The 18,269-nt window shown below is 33.2% G+C and overlaps 1 protein-coding gene across 2 annotated transcripts in view; it reads right to left on the bottom strand.

Annotated features, from left to right (window-relative positions):
• Nucleotides 1-497: 497 nt before the first annotated feature.
• LOC102137890 (cadherin-10) overlaps nt 498-18,269 on the bottom strand; it is a 161,599-nt gene continuing 143,827 nt past the window's right edge. For both annotated transcript variants that reach the window (XM_005556626.4, XM_015451242.3), the window contains 4 exons: nt 11,806-11,927; nt 6,200-6,308; nt 5,042-5,293; nt 498-1,547 (listed from right to left, as the gene is read on the bottom strand). In XM_005556626.4, coding sequence (XP_005556683.1) covers nt 1,057-1,547; nt 5,042-5,293; nt 6,200-6,308; nt 11,806-11,927 — 974 coding nt within the window. In that variant the 3' untranslated portion in view covers nt 498-1,056. The remainder of the gene's footprint in view (nt 1,548-5,041; nt 5,294-6,199; nt 6,309-11,805; nt 11,928-18,269) is intronic.

Consider the following 18,269-nt stretch of genomic DNA (forward strand, 5'->3'; position numbering starts at 1 on the left):
TACTGTCATTAGTAGGCATTTTTAAAGTCACCATAGGAGGTAAGTATATTTTCCATTAAAGGATTATTTTAGTCTGAAATCTGTCTGAACTATTATTCTCTATAAACTTTAAACTTTCTCATAAAAAATGAGAAAATGTTTTATTCTTTCAGGTATGATTTTAGTGAATATAAACAAAATGAAATTACTGCATTGCTGGTGTCTTGGGATATTTAGCATAAGGATGGTCATGTTTTAAGTTGTTTAAATGGCAAATTTTTATGTGTTTTATAAATGACTATTACTTTGTATATGAAGAGTTTTCCACATACCACAGCGTATCAAAACTCATTGGAAAAGTAATTCTTACCTAAATCATATTAATTTGGTTAGCACTCTCAATACTAATGATAATGACATTGTGTTCTTACCTGTATGTAAGGTAATTGTGTATCAAGGTATTTAGTTCAGGGAGAAAGTCTTCCATCCTAGGGAGAAAAAAGAAGCTACAGACAAAGTAGTTGTAAAAACTGGTTTATTTTTTTAAAAATAAATACAAAAATATAAATATAAAACATTAGCAGATAGAATTTGATGAAATGAAATTGCACAAATGTCTGTATACCAGGTTGCATATCACACCTACTAACACCACATGTACATTTTTTTTAATTTAATGTACAGAACAGGATATACCTTAAAATTTTTCTTCACCTTTTTAAAAGCTTCATTTGCAAGGGCAGGACATGTATCTAACAGAAGCGGCTTGTTTGTGAGGTTGCTTAAGGGAGAACTATCCTGTTCATGTTTCTGAAATTATCTTTTATTTACTAAGATGGACAACACTGTATTTCCATAGCTTTGGCTCTTGGAAGTGATTAAATAAAATGTTGTATATATTCCATGAGACATCCTACAGGAAAGAATTAATGTAATTAATGAACAAATTAAGAAGTAAATGGGAAAAAAAAATTGTGCTGACTGGCAGGAAAAACCTCCTGAATATCAAATATTGTGAAGTGGAGACAGCATGGGTATAGTTACTTTCTCTTGTTTGAACAGAACATATATCCTACGTTAAGAGTCTTTGTCACTTTCCCCACCACCATACATTTCTGCTAGCTTATTAAACCGAGGGCCCCATTCTCGGAGGTAATCGTAGTTTTGGTCTCCTTCAGTAGTACCTGATTCTAATGAACTCAGAGATTCAGCAATGGAATCATTTCCTTCATAGGCATAGGTTGCAAGTGAGTCGTATGGGGGTGCGGTGGGGTCAAGGTCATGCTCTTTTAGCCTTTCATTAATGAAATCCCGGACGTCCGTGTTATCTGGAGCTGTAGGAGTCCTCCGAGGAATAAATAACGTTTCTGGAATAATATCTCGCCGGAGCTTTTTTTCCTCAATGGCTGCAGGATTCCTCAGGGTGCCGATATCAAAGGCCTGGGTGTCCTCCTCTCCACCACCCTCATCGTTATAGCTCACAATGTTGTCTCTGATATCTTCTTTTGACAAGATCAGAGGCTCTTTTTTTCGCTGTCTTTTCAGAGCTGCAAACAGTACTACTATAACTTGAAAAAAGACAAGAAGATACATTAGACCTCCCTTCAAAACACTATAACGAGTGGAAATACTATAAAGGAGTTTAAGTTACCCAGGCTTTCTATAACAGGTTAGACTTTCAGATTAATTTTATACTTCCCACAGTTTGGGGGAGGTGTCAGGGGAGATGCTGAAGGGTTTAGCAAGGGTGGGTGGTGTTTAAGATCAGTGTTTCTAATTTATTTTTAAAGCAACGTAAAATATTCCTTAACTATAGTGACTTATTTTTAAAGCAACGTAAAATATTCCTTAAATATAGTGACTTACACTTTATTTTTCTAGGAACCATTTAAAAAGATTCCTCATTGTACAGATAATATTTATATTTTGCATTAAATAAGGAACGTAAGATGCTATATAAAATTTGTGTGTATAAATCTACACCAATTGAATTCAGCTTCAAGGAAGACAATTTAAAAGGACAACCTGATGCTTACTTTTTTCAAAGCCTTTACATAATAGCAAAAAGCAACATCCTTCACAAGATATTGAGTACTGACTTCTGTTAAATAGCTTTGCTGATGAACTTACATATTTTTTGTTACTTTATTAAAAGAATGCTGTAATTATTGAAAAAAAAAGATTATTTAGAGTTAGATGGATTTAGAAATTTCTAAGGTTTCCATGAAAATATATACCTCGCATGAGACCCCCCCAAAAACATTGTTAGGTTACAAGATGGCAAAGAGTAAATTTCTCAATTTACAAAGAGTAAAATTCTCAAATTAAAACACTGGATTAGCTCCCCCCCAAAATTATGAATCTTGGCTAGATTCACAATAGAAAAGTGTACTGCTCAAAATGGACATTTTCCCACTTCAATGAGAGACAATATTCATAATCATAACAGTGGAAATAGCATAAATGATAAGAGAAAGTTAGTATCAAATTCTTCTGATTGCAGTAGAGTTTCTCACCCTTACTCATTATTTCCAAACATTTTGATCCTCAACCTTTAAAAGGATTCAAGGGAAAAAGTGTGAACTCAGTTAGACAAGGATGGGAAGATTCTTACTGGATATATATATATATATAAAATAAATATATATGATATATATCCATATATATCCAAAGAAATATTGATACAAGTATTTATTTACCTTCTTTGAACACACATTTAAAGAGTATGTAATTAATTATATTATTATATGAAGGGGTATTAAGTTATGTTTTCTGTTTTAACATCGAAAGCACAGACTAGTCTGTCTTTAACCTATGTGAGAAGGCAAACAATAAACATTTTTAATGCCATGAAAAAGAAAGTTTTAGCCATTGATAAGTGTTCTTGACCAAGTAATTAAAAAGCAAATATGCAGAGCTTTTTAAAAAGTGTATTCTTCAAGCTTTTAAGAAAATATGCCATTTTATTTTGCATAAATTCAAATATTTATGCACATAAAAATGTGTAAAGATTTTAAATCTCAGATTATTTATCATCAACCAAACGACCTTGCTCAGCAAAAGCCTTCTAATGTTGAGAATAATGACAACTAATTACGATTTGCTCCAAGTTCAAGTTCATTTCCCTTTTTCTTGAATGTCTTTTGATTAGGGTAATAGAAATATAAAAATCTGTTTAAACTAACAAAACTAGAGAGAATACTTAAACTGATTTTAATTCAAAAGCAGTTAAGCAGTCTGCTCCTGATTATAAAATGAACTATCATTGTTTGGGGGAAAAGTAAATCAGGTAAAAATCTATTTTAATACGATTTTAGTGAATATGTAAGATAGTGAGGCCTCCATCCAGCCATAATAAAAGTGGAAATACAGATTTCGCGGGATCTCTGCATACACTAATAGCAAGGTACCCTAGCTCAAACACTCAGAAATTATGTGACCTTGGAAATTATTCTGACTATTTTGAATTTTCAGTTTCATTATGCATAAAATGAAAATAACACCACACATGCCAGATATTTTTTTGTCAAGTGAAAAAGGTTGTCATGGCAAAGTGCCAGTGACAGAGTCTGAAACACAGTAAACACATACTAAAAACTTACCACCATTAATATTATTTGTACTAGAGACTTTCATTTTAATTGCATATTTTAATAGAACAAGTTTTCTATATGATTTAAAGTATAAATCCCCCAAATAAATATTTATATTACTCATATTTGCTATTGGGGATTCAACTATTGTAAGGTACATTTATTAACTTTTCCTCAATGTTTGTTGTATTAATCGTAAGTCAAATTATAAAAATAGAATTATACCAAATTCTCACTCTATGAAATAAAATGAGGCATATATTTTTTGTGGTACAGAGAAAAGTTTTGTTCTAGATTTCATTTCATAGTAACAAATGATAAAATGTGTATTTTTTAGTTTGCATGTTCTCATTTCCTGAACCACATAAAAATCTAATCTAGAATTGTTCAAATCATCCATTCAATGATTTATCTGTCATAAGTAATTTACCTTTCTGATATTTAAACACAGAGTGAAAGTACATAAATGCTATGATAAAAGCAGAAAAATGGAAACTTCTATAGAATGAAGTAGACATAACTCAAATAAAGAACGTGGAAATATTTTTAATCCATTTCTTGTTGTTGCAGGCCTTAACTTCATACAAAAACATGCTCTTTTTTTATAATCATAAAAATATTGCTACAATTTATTATTGTCTACATTATTTTAATATTTAAGACAAATGCTAAAGTTTTACTTTATTTTGTATGTGTGAAAAGTTAGCAATTATTGAATACAGGAATGCTGATGGGAATTGCTTCTATATCAAGTTTTTGAATTGCTATTCTAACAAATGTTATCAACTTAACCTTTGTCTTTGTTGTTTTTAGTCTTATTGAGATTGATTAACGTCTACCTTCCAGAGTTGTGGTTTGAGACCCTACTATTTATCTTCCATCTCTTCCAACTCTTACTTGATTCCTGTATAGAAGATGTTCCAGAAGAACCATTGCCCCAGACTCTGTTACTACACCACTCAGGAAGAAAATAATGGGCCAGCAATAAAATAATTGGGGTCCTGGCCACTGATGTGTCTCCTTTCATTTGTTCACTGGACTTAGGTTCTAAAGATCTCTTAATTCCATCAGAACATTCAGCACGGCTAGCAAGAATTTTGTCTCTCAAATTTCCAAGCTCCTACACAAGCCATTCTGCATTCATTCTTCTTGCCTTTTCCTTTGTTTACTGCATTGTGGTGAAAGACAGTTGTTGTTTTTTCTAAATATTTTGATTCCCATTACAATGAATTCTAGGCCCCACGAGGTAAAGTTCCGCTATTACTACGACTACAACAAAAATTCTTTATATATTCTTATATATTCTGATCAAATAAAATATTTTAATATAAAGCATATCACATAGTTAATTTATGTCTGTCTTAAAATGTGGGATTGGTTTTGGGAAAGGGATTTTAATAGCAACGATTCTTCTTCAAACACATACTAAAGAGCCTAGAAAATGTTCCCATTGTTTTAAGATTTCTTACCCAGTAGAATGATGATGCAAAGGAGGATGGCGATCAAGGCCCCGGTGCTGAGGCCGGCAGGGAGGAGCAGGGCTTCGGCACTGCAGGATTGCATGTTGCCTTGGCTGTCACAAGCACACACTCGAATGGTCAGTGTGCCTGTGCTGCTCTGAATTGGGTAATCATTGTCTGATATCACCACAGGCAAGAGATAGGTACTGATTTCATGTCTATTGAATCCATTTTTTCTGGTTAAGATTCTGGCAGTATTATCTAAAATAAATTTTAAAATATTACAATTGGTTTGAGATAGTACATTTTCCCCAATGTGATAACCAAGGTTTAACATATAAATAAAAATGTATTTATGTAAAAAATAAAATTGATATACATTTTCCTAAAAAATAAGTACACTGCAATTAATATATAGATAAGACAAACGATTACTTTGAAAAATATACTATGAATGGTTTATTTATTAGGTTTTCACATAATTCCTCAGTACTGTTTTCAAAGTGGTAAATTTTTATAAGTGAATCATTTATGAAGATTACATAGATGATAACAATTGCTTTCTCTTTTCAAAAAACCTATTTTGCATGCCAAGAGAAAAACCATACTAAATGTGTGTTTTTTAAATTTATGTGCATCTGTGCACGTGTGCTTACACACATACAGAACACACATCAATCCAATATTCATGAAGAAAATGGATTAGGTAAATTTCACACATTGTTGCATGTCTTAAATCAATAACAAAATAGAAGAAGAAGGCTTTTTAACCTTCAAGAGGCATACATCTTGCCATTGCAACAGTACCTTTGTAACAATGCCTTTGTACTGAATCACCTCACACGCTACTTCTCATTCTTTTCACTCCTTTATGCATATTTGGCTTTGGTGAATCTGCTGCTGATAAATCTCACTGAAGTCTGCTTAAGAGTCTTACTGAATCATTCATTTCTCTACCCTATGTGTCCTGTATTATAGTTGTAAGAATTATTTCCAGCCTTTCTAAACTTATCAAGACTCAATCATTTCCTTAACATCCATAAAGAGACCTCTTTCACATATTTTAGTATCAATAAATTGACATGGCATATATATTGCAATGATTACATTAGGGACATTTCCTGTTAATATCATCATAGGTCATAGTGAACAAGTTCTGAAACTTACCTTCGTTATCCTGTACTGTGAAGTTTGGATTGACAGCAGCTAAACTGAAAAAAAATTTCTGTCCACCTAAAGGGTCATCTTTGTCTACTGCACTTATAGTCTGTATTAGCTGCAGAAAAAGAAAAATATATCTCATCAATATATCTCTTATCCATGGGTATAATCTACACTTTTTTAAGATCTTCATTTTGTCTAAAGTTGTTCAAAATAATTGACTTTTATTTCTTGTGAATGTATCCTTGAGTTAAACTATCTTTTTATTATTACTTTGATTTTAATAATCTCTCCCTCTCTCATCTCTCTCTCTTTTGGATCATACCCTTTACTTCAAGATGGTAAACAAAAATATATTATTTGGGGTTTTGTTAATTTAGATATAGCACTTAAAATGAGATTATTTTATACGCATTTACACATTGATCTGGAAGAATTTTTCTAATGTCAGAAAAATTTAGGAAATTATTGTGACTATGCTTTGTTTCTCCCCAAAAATAAAATGAAAAATGATTGAGGAATGTAGAGATTTTATAGGTAATGTTATATGTAACTTTTTAACAGAGTCTTAAACATTATTAGAAACTTTGACAGTCCGAGTTCAATTAAGTTACATTTTCAATAAAATTGTATTTTAAAAATTCAACATATGTATATTACGTGGGGATTATTTGAAAAGGGTAAACTCTGATTGATTTTACGGTAAGAGAAAACATAAGAAGCTATATGGTAGCAAAGTAGACAATTTAGCTCCAATACATAATCAGATCACTGCTTTGGACATATATGATTAATATACAAATATGAATGTAAGATGTATATGTATATGTAATATGTGGGGTTTTTTTGCATCTGTATTCCTTTTGTTCTTTAATTTATATTTATAATACGATTTGTATATGTTTTACATATTTTAATTTTGAAGACAGCCTCAAAAGTTGTTAAATATGTACACTGATGCCTATATAGTCAAATTAATGCTTAACCAAAAGGAATACACTTTCTACTGCATTAACTCAATGTTATGTGGATGTTGGGTTAAAATATTTGTTGCTGATGTTTTGTTGGTTTAACAAGTGATTTCAAGTTAAAAATATTATGTAAAAAATTACAAGAAATAAAGAAATTATTACAACTATCTGTATTAGATTACTTTTCTTTTAAAATGTCTTAGAGCAATGAAAATGTGATGTATTTGTGGTAGTAGCTTGTTTAATTACAACCCTAACCATTTATTTCAATAGGATACAAGAAATATAATTGGACATGAAGATTTATATTTATTGCCTAGAAATAAGCAGCAAGAAAAACATCATTTAAAACTTTTAATTATTTCAAAAGTACATTTTAAAAACATAGCAACATAATTATTTGACTAAATTTTAATTGTAACTTAAAATTAAATATAAGCGAGAATTATAAAAAAGCAAGAATATAAATCTATTAAAATTAATAAAGTCAAAATATTATTAACTAATACTACTTAAGATGCGTCAATTCCGTGAAAAAACATTTCTTGACTGATTTGTTATCTTAAGGATTTCGTTTTCAAATAATGATTTATAAGAATATATTGAAGAGGAAAAAATGACATAAATGGAATAACATCAAAAAAGACAGTAGACTACTACAAATCCTTAGTCATTAAGATTAATATTTTAACATTCACATACAGACACAAAAAGTGATGGAAATGTAAAAATAGGGCTAATGGCCTTTGAAAATGGAAACTCAAACGTCTCAAAATAAATATACATTTCCAACTGTATATTTTCCCTCAAAATAAACTTACAAAGTATAATTTCAATTTATTTTTATGGATCAAAATAATGCAGTTCAAAAAACAAATGGTGACATCTTTACCTATATCTATCAGAAACTTTAAAAATTAACATTAAAATCTTTAATTAAAATGTGCTATTTTAATCAAATATTATAGCACTATTGATTTAAAGATCAGTAGTTAATTTATACATTTTTGTTGAATATTACAAAAGGGGTAAGTCAAACTCATAGAGATGATACAAACAAAATCATATGTTACAGAATCTATATTACATTACAATATATTTTTATGACCTTAAGACATCGCTATTGCAGATGCAGGCACTTATATCCTTTACAAGATAAAAGGTTTTTTTTTTTTCTCTTTAAGACATTACTTCTAGTGTTCAACTTCTTCATATCCTGAATTTACCTCTCAATCTTCAACCGTATATTAAAAATCACAATGCTTTTGTTTTGGTAAATATGCCACAAAGACTGGTAACAGATATCAGAACTTGGCAACAAGGAGGTACAATTATTTTCCCTGGCTCTTTCTGTAAGCATCCACTGTCTTTTTTTGTCCTGGAGACAAACTCATTTGATCCATTTCCAATAAAAGAGTTTTCCACAATTAAGAAACAAACAAACAGAAACTAGTGATTTCCAGTATTTATTTTGAGCATATGAAGAAAAGTACACAGATGAGTCATTTACATTTTATCTCCTTAGCAACAATATAATTGATTTCTATTTTCACTGGATTATTCTAAAATAATCTTAAATCAACTTGAGGAATGTTTCAGTGATCATATTATTATGGTGTCTGGAACAATGAATGGGTTTTAAGATATTTAATGTCTGGAACAATGAATGGGTTTTAAATATTTAAAGTTAGAAAACTGGTTAAGTTTTAATATGTTTTAGCATTTTCTGTGGGAAGCCTTGGAGTTTCTGTTATTGAGAACATTTTCTTTGTGCTGGTAAAATGCACTCTTTTGGCTGGGTGCCGTGGCTCACGCCTGTAATCTCAGCACTTTGGGAGGCCAAGGTGGGCGGATCACAAGGTCAGGAGATCGAGACCATCCTGGCCAACATGGTGAAACCCTGTCTCTACTAAAATACAAAAAAAATCAGGCAGGCATGGTGGCATGTGCCTGTAGTACCAGCTACTTGGGAGGCTGAGTCAGGAGAATCGCTTGAACCGAATCCAGGAGGTGGAGGTTGCAGTGAGCTGAGATCATGTCACTCACCGCACCCCAGTCTGGCAACAGACAGGTTCCTTCTCCAAAAAAAAAAAAAAAAAAAAAAAAAAAGCACCATTGTACCCTTTTCAGTTGTTAGGGAAGTAATAAGCATAGAGTTGATTTCTGTTTTCACTGGGCTGTTCTAAAATAATCTTAAATCAACTTGAGGAATGCTTCAGTGATCATATTATTATGTTGTCTGGAACAATGAATGGGTTTTAAGATATTTAAAGTTAGAAAACTGGTTAAGTTTTAATATGTTTTAGCTTTTTCTATGGAAAATATGTAATGGGATATTTTTGGTTTCTTAAAGGCTTAGTTGCCATTTGGTTTGGTATCTGTTGTTAGTTGACATGTGGTTTGATAAGTCACGTAGATACTATTGAAGGGAAATGTAAGCAGCATCTCTCCCTAGAGGGTCATCTTGGGAAACCTGTGGTATTACATTCTTGCCATGAAGATTAAAATTATTCAAATGTGTTTTATTTACTTAAAATATATTTTATTGACTCCAGGAGTAGGCATGAGTGAGACAAGATAAATGAAAAACAAAAAGAGCCAGCCCTCTATCCTCTCTTTTGCTGAGGTCCTCTGACTCTCTCGGAGATGGAAAAGGTGAAGGGTCAAGCCGCCTAGTTCAGGCGCAGGAAGGGACTACTAATATTACATCAGTTAAAAGTTGCAACATTTCCAAGGAGAAATTCTACCCTTAGATCAGAAAATAGGCAAGAGCAGGGAATGGCTATTAGTTTTATTTGTCACCTCATTTTGTCCACAACCAAATGAATGGATTATTTTCCATGTCGGTGTCACTCTTAAGTGCTACTCTTAAGGAGCAGTTAATTCAGAGGAGTGTTGGGTGGACTGAGATACACCATAAGAAACTAAAGCACACCTTGAAACCGTGACATTCTTCTGCTTCCTTAGGAGAAGGGGAGTCAGAGCTAACAAATTAATTTTAAAAAGGCTCTGAACAAGAATTTTATGAAATTACCACTTTGATTTTGCCTGCTAGGATGTCATAACCTAGAATTTCAATCCTTAATATATCACAGTTTAGTTTAACCAAGGCATTTTTCAGCCTGTGAGACCAAAGTGACATCTAACAAACTGGTGTTATTAGAATTTGCCTGTATGGAAGGCTATTGCACAGGCAGTCAATTCGACAAAAAAATATTAATCATCCTCTTCCTATCAGGTGGGTCAAGACAGGCTAATTCCCTTTTTATTGAAATCATCTTTTATTTGATTATTTTCCTTCAATATGCCAGCTGTTTTTTAAATGTCCAAAAGGTATGGGGATGTTGTGAGCCAGTTATAGTTAAATAGAAAATCGGCAGAAGGAAAATAAACAAACATCCTTTCCATTTTGTATATTTTGAATACATTTGTAAATCAGTATTTATAATGACTTGAATGCTCTGAAAAGATATCTTTTGAAAATCAAATAGAATAACCATAGAGGGAGCAATGTATGCAGCAGTAGCAAAGTGGCTAATTTATCTCTTAGAGAAAAGACTTCAGCGTATATCATGCTGAGCCTGCCAAGCAGAGGATGATTTGGAATGGTATTTTCGGGGCGTGCACTGTTTCATTAAGTAGTAAGTGGGAAGCAGCTAAGTCATTTAAATATTCCAAATTAAACATTTCCATAACATTTTCAAGTAAAAAAAAAATGAATCAAATCGCAGCAATTTTGCCATATTCAGACAACAGACAGGCTATTGAATTCTTGTTAGAATCTTCAAAAGAAAGAATTTGAATTATTCCACAATATAATTTGCATAAAAATGTAACAATGACATTGATGTTTATAAAGAGCATCAAATAATGTCAAAACATAATACAATTTCATGATGGTTCCTTTTTTTAATAAAACACATTTGATTCCCAATTATTATTTACACCACGCAGCTTCCTTCTGTGAAGATAGCACTCAAACCAATTAAGAGCATTCTCTTTCAGCCATATACACTGGAGCTTTTCAATCAACAAAACGAGTCCACTGAGGAAAAGACTTACAGAATTATAAACAAAGCTGACGCAGAAAAAATGTTTTAAAGTACTAAAATCAAGTCATTAAGCACTTCATACGTTGCTGTAATGATGACATGCAATGTGTAAGTCTAAGGAGCAAATTCTGCTGCCCTGATGCAAAACCATATCTGCACACATCAGAATAGTTATTAAATATTCTGCTGCTCCCGTACATTTGTCTCTGGTTTTCCACAGCATTCATCTCTCATCTGTCTAGCAGGTATCAGTATTTACTTAATGATGCAGCAGGGGGTTTTAGGGGTTTGCTTGTCTTTGTTTTTGAAAGTTTTGAAAGTAGTTATTTCTTCTTATATTTCGACTTTTGTGGCAACAATAAAATTTTATTTCAGCATTAGAATTTTACAAAGGAAATATGAAACCTGGTATACGGCTTTTAAAAACACTTTCACCTTTAAAAACATCAGTTACGGTTTTTAAAAATGCTATCGGGACTGTATACGAATGTCTCCATCTCTGTGTATTCTTTCCTCTCAGGATTTTGAAAACAAAATATTTCGCACACAGTTAAAATCTTTCCATACTTTTAATCCTGTAGGTGCTTACCTGCCCTGGTCTGGCATTTTCACATACAAAAGTGTCATAGAACACAGCAAACTGTGGGGCATTGTCATTAACATCCAAAATTCTCACAAAAACAGCGACGCGTGTTGTCTCTTTGGGATTGTCTAGAAAAGGGGAAGAAAAATATTGTTTAGGAAGACAAATTTTTGTATCAAAGTTAATTTATATAGGCATCTTGTGGATATGAAGTGCTCACATACAAATAAGCATTGCAATCATTCTACTAACATAATGAGCAAATGCAATAAAGAAAATTACTGCAGAGCCTAATTAAGTAGTCATGGATTCAGTTATCATTGGGCACAAGGGTACTATTATTATTTTGGAAATCATGTTAAAAGTACAAGCCAGTATAATTGAGTTCACACTATATTTGTGTCCTTATTGTCCAAATACATAAAATAAGAACACTTATTTATTAAATCCTTGTTATACTTCATTGTACCATTTAATTTTTACCTATTTTTTTTTGGATGAAGAAATAGTTTTAAATAAATTGGTAATTTATCCAAGGTCATTTGCTCGTAAGTGGTAACTGTCATAAAACCTACGTTTGTGACTAGTTTTATCACCAAAGTGTATTTCAACACTGCTCTCAAATTTCTGTTTGAAAATTTTATTATATGGGTACTTACTTTACAAACTACTTGAAAAATTTATGATGAAATATGAAGATTCAAATATTTTATTAATATAGTTATTGCTGGTACCATCTCCACAATCTAGCTCAATTTTGCATTACAATCTATTGTCACAAATTAGCTCAGTAGTAAGACATAGCATACTAATCATACCTTTTGCAACAAATGCTGAAATCAACAGCATCAAAGTTCTCACATAAAAAGATGCATTTCTGGCTGGTCACAATAGCTCACGGCTGTAATCCCAGCATTTTGGGAGGCTGAGACAGGTGCATCACTTGAGGTCAGGAGTTCAAGACCAGCCTGGCCACCATGGTGAAACCCTATCTCTATAAAAAAAAAAAAATACAAAAAATAGCCACGTGTTGTGACAAGAGCCTGTAATCTCAGCTACTTGGGAGGCTGAGGCAGGGAGATCACTTGAGCCCAGGAGGCAGAAGTTGCAGTGAGCCGAGATTGTGCCACTGCATTCCAGCAAGGGCAACAGAATGAGACTCCATCTCAAAAAAAAAAAAAAAAAAAAGATGCATTTTCAAACTTGTTTTGATATGTAAATTAATAAAAATATAAATGCCTCTTTATTTAGCTTAGCTTTGAGTAACAACCCTGTATTGGTTATAATTGCATTTTTTTCTATTATAGATTTTTCTAGTCACTTCTGCTAGCTGAGAATGTGTTTACATTTTAAATTCAGTTTATATTCATCAGGTTTTATGATGTCAATATCTCAGTCTTTGGATACAGTTAAACTTCTGTGTAAATTTTGGAAAAGTGAAGCTGAAGAGCAATATAATGCAATAAAGACTATAATTAGCAGAAAACAAAACAAAACAATAGCAGAATAGCTAGGGGACAGTGGCAACCTTATTAAATGGTCTCAACCAACATCAGCTGTGGATATCATTTAGCCCTGTAAAATTGATTTGACGTCTTAAGGTAATCTAAATAATTTTCAGATAAAAAGGTAAAATATACTGTCACATACAAACAGGAAGTATATTACTACTAAAAATAATTTATATCCCCTTGTTCTGTCCATATAATTGAATGTTACTCCAATATTAAAATTAACACTTTAAAAAATGATATATAAGAACAGACTACTTAGCAGGGATGTATTTACAAGGTTGAGAGAGAATAAAGAAAGGCAGACAGAATTGAAGTGTATTTATCCCTCTTTGCAGAGAAAATTTAAAATGCATCCTTTATTCACTATTTATTTAAGTCTTACTGCAGTCTACTGAACTCACATGTATTCAGTTGTCAGGTTCTAACTTCATATTTGCTAATATATTGTTGCATATTATCCACTTGTTAGTGTACCAGGAGGTTTAGAGTTCAGACCGTGGAGTCTAACATAGCTGCTGCTTTGATTCACAAGTTCACCACTCATTTGTTACATTACTTTGGCCAATTTACTCCACGTATTCAATGTCCTGGTTTACTCAGTATAAATCAAAGTAGAACCTCTAATCTCACAGAGTTACTTGTAAAATTAGGAGTTAATGCGGCCGGGCGCGGGGGCTCACGCCTGTAATCCCAGCACTTTGGGAGGCCAAGGCGGGCGGATCACAAGGTCAGGAGATCGAGACCATCCGGGCTAACACGGTGAAACCCCGCCTCTAACAAAAACATAAAAAATTAGCCGGGCATGGTGGCGGGTCCCTGTAGTCCCAGCTACTCGGGAGGCTGAGGCAGGAGAATGGCGTGAACCCGGGAGGCGGAACTTGCAGTGAGCCGAGATCGCGTCACTGCACTCCAGCCTGGGCGACAGAGTGAGATTCCGTCTCAAAAAAAAAAAAAAAAAAAAAAAGAAAAGAAAAGAAAAGAAAATTGGAGTTAGTGCATGAAAGTTTCTTATCAAAGTATCAGTTTAATGATCAGGACTCAATATGCATTGACTATAATCATTACCATCATCTTTATTATCATATCTTCTTCATTTTCTCATGTTACTTAAAAACTTGTACTTTTTCCACGTAAAGTATCTATCTAATAAAAACACATTAATTAGCCTTCCTACCATCCATGTGAGTCTGAAGAGGTGTGCATTTGGGAAGAAGTGGAGAGAGGAGAAAAAAAAAAAAAAAGGAGAAAAATGCTGTCTCATTATTTTCCGCTTCCTCTATGCCAGACCATTTGCTAATACCCAGAGCCATGGTGTTCTCTACAAATGGACCTTTTGCTATCTACTTGTTGCTATGGAGAAAAGTGGGAAGGTATGCTTCTTCCATATTTTCTGGAATGTGCTCTTTAACCTAATTATATAGTGAGTAGCAAAATATTTCCTTTCAATATAAAGTCTTGACATATAAAGAACCCTTGTTGCTAACAATTCACTTTCTAATGATGCCACAGGAGCCAGGAGAGACAAAAGTTTCATATTTAAAAAATTGCGTCGTCAGCCACTTCCCTAACACAATATAGAGATTCTCCAGGATCTTTACAAATAACTCAAGGCTCTTAAAATCAAAATCGAAATCCACAGGGATGAATGTGCTTTGTAAAGCATCGAGCCTGGAGCCACCTATTCAAAAAACAGTGCTTACACTAATCTTTTTTTGCTGGCAGACGTTGTCGCTTATGTATAAATAAAAGTATAAAGTGTTCCAAGGAAGAATCAAACTGAATAGCAGTTGGCATATATTTACCACCTGAGTTTCTCTCAAAGTTCTTCAGGGAAACACTACTGTAGCAAGAATGGATCAGCAATAAAGGATCTTAAAATGTATGTCCTATGGTGAAGCCATGACTATGCATCCACAGGCTTTTTCATGCCTCCAGATGGAGAAAGTTTAAATAATTATCTAGAAATCACAGGCATTCGAAAAATATAACTGTTTTACCTGCTTTGGGTAAGAATTTCTATGAATAAGAACTATGGTGTAGATAATGGAGTTCTTTAGTCATAAACTTAGTTCTATTGTCCTCAGAATGTACTGCAATGATTATAGTCAAATTTTCACATGTAGTGAGAGGAGTTCTTTGGTTTCTCTAACAAATATGCCCTAAAATCCCAAGTTTATTATTAAGTCATTGATTGTGACCTTAATTTTAGATGTTTTATTCTCCGCATGACATTTTAAAATATTTTTGAAGAAGAAAAAGAGGAGTTATTCCATGATATGATGCACTACATAATTACCTGGAGTGGTACCTGCCATAAGATGTGATATATTTGTATGGAATGTAGACTTAAATGATTAGAAGTCAAGCCAAAAACGTATTGGTAAGAAGTACATTTGAACACCATTCTGTCCTGTTCAGGGTGTGATGTATGACACACTGACTGTAAAGCCAGTGTTTAAAATCTAGTAGAAAAAAATCCTTACACGTTGTTTCGCTCTCATCCTCATTGCATTTAATGCCCAGAACAGAATAATGGGATCCTGATTTTGTGGTTTGGCAGGTATGCATTTTTGGCAGTTGTTCTACAGATTGATTTTATTTGAGGACAAAAAAAAAAAAAAGATTCAGTCCTTTAAAAAAAGAAGTAATTGGCTTAGCTTTTTACAGCATTGTAATTACTTCAACTAGCTTTAGAAGTTAAATCTCACAAAATATCTGAAAGGGAAAATGCAGTTCCTTGTTCACTAGGCTTGAATAAGGATATTGAATCAAGCAGAGAGCACAATTATGATTCTGACATGACCAGATTGTATCATGTTAGGTACATCTAACTATGGGGATGTGGATACAGATATAGAAATAAAAACTTTCTTTAAAAGAAAAACTTGGAAGTATTTAGTTAGCCTTAAAATCAAAAGCTAAATTCACAGGGTATTTAGCTTTTATATGTCATATATAGCAATTATATGGAGAGAACAAGGGGATATGAACAGATATTTATATCTCACAATGGAAAAAAAATGGACCATTTGAGATTAATCTGTATTTCAGGGGTAGATGTAAGCAAGACACTAAATCTATTGCTTTGTCCTGAAGCTTTGAGTTCATTGCTGATGACCTGTCTAGCCTAATTCAATTGCTCTGGGACACTTGGTGATTCGGCCTCATCCAATGCTTTGCCTTCCAAAGCCTGTAGCAGTTACTTCATATAAATAACTTGAAGTTGATACATGTTTGTGGATTCAGCTTAGTATTACAGATCTAAAATTTATGGGCTTAATTTTTAAAAACGATTCCATCCCTAATTAGTGCTTATTTTAAAAACAGTTCAAGAGTTGCTCTACACCACATACATCACAACATGGGAATTAGAAAATCTGAACAGGTTTGCATGTACATGTGCCGGTAGGGCTGGCTTCATGGGCATGTGATCCAAGCAGTTCCACAGGGCCTTACCCTTAGAAGAGACTCACACTTGTTTTAATGCTGCATCTTACATTTCTTAATTTACTTTTAACAAGCACCTGCCATTTTCATTCTACAATGGGCCCCATGAATTGTCCTAGTATGGGCAAGAACTTTCACTTTTAGAGGCAAATGTGGCTTGAATCTGTCAGGTTTTAGTGAATACAATTTTGTAAATTGCTGTGGAATTAAGTAATGAATCTAGAAATGACATGGTTTCAAATCTCAGTTGTGCTAACTCTGACATTATAACTTTGGACCAGTTACTAAAGTTCCCAGAGCCTTAGTACCTTCTCTGTTAAAGGTTAATAAAAATATTAAGAGAAAATCTTTTTTTTTTTTTTTTTTTTTTAGAATGACACCTGACATATATGATTAATGTGAACTCTGATTAACAATATATACCTGGGATTCCTCATCTGTAAAAGAGAAGTTGTAATATCTACCTACATGTTTGTTGATAAGATTAAATTGCATCATATATACCCAGCATTTAGCATAGATCCTAATTATTAGTGTGCGAGTGACAAATTTAATACTTTTAATTTTTCCACAAATCATAATATCTTTAGTCTATAATTCAAGCTCATTTTTATTAGTTAATATTAAATATACATTTACATATATGGAAAGGTGGCAAAATATGCCATTTTGGCATACAGATTATTTTGAGTTAAAGGTACTCAAAACAAAACAAAACAAAACAAACCACGAAAAACAGCAGAGGTAAAAAGGGTGTTCTGCTCCTCCCCTTTTCTTCCTGAAAGCAGGAGATAAAACCCCCATATAGAAGATGTCCTCTCTATACCAGAAGAAAAGTAACATTCTTATCATCAAAAATGGGAAGTGAGGCCAAGAAAATTCCATACAAACAGATTCAGATTTTATTAACATAATTTGTATCTTTATTTATGTTCTGCATATACATTTAATTACTTTTTCACAATTGCCTCTCTTTATCATCCTAGTATAAAAACATTACAGTTTTGCCACTTCATTGGGTCTTTATTTCTTTATGAGAGCTCCTGTGTCACGTAAAATTTATATTAAATGCTTTTCTCCTATTAATTTGTTGTTTGTTTGTCTGTTTGTTTGGTTGGTATTTTTCTTTTTTTGAGAGGGAGTCTCGCTCTGTCACCCAGGCTGGAGTGCAGTGGCGCGATCTCTGCTCACCTCAAGCTCCGCCTCCCGGGTTCACACCATTCTCCTACCTCAGTCTCTGGAGTAGCTGGGACTACAGGCGCCCGTCACTGCGCCCGGCTAATTTTTTTTTTTTGGTATTTTTAGTAGAGATGGGGTTTCACGGTGTTAGCTAGGATGGTCTCGATCTCCTGACCTCGTGATCTGCCCGCCTCAGCCTCCCAAAGTGCTGGGATGACAGGCGTGAGCCACCGTGCCCGGCCGGTTAATCTGTTTTATGTCAATATTATTTTGAGGCTCAGCCAAAAACTCCAAGAAGGCAGAAATAAAATTTTTGCATCCTCTACCAAT

Source organism: Macaca fascicularis, chromosome 6, assembly GCF_037993035.2.
Source record: "Macaca fascicularis isolate 582-1 chromosome 6, T2T-MFA8v1.1".
Taxonomy (NCBI): Eukaryota; Metazoa; Chordata; class Mammalia; order Primates; family Cercopithecidae; genus Macaca; species Macaca fascicularis.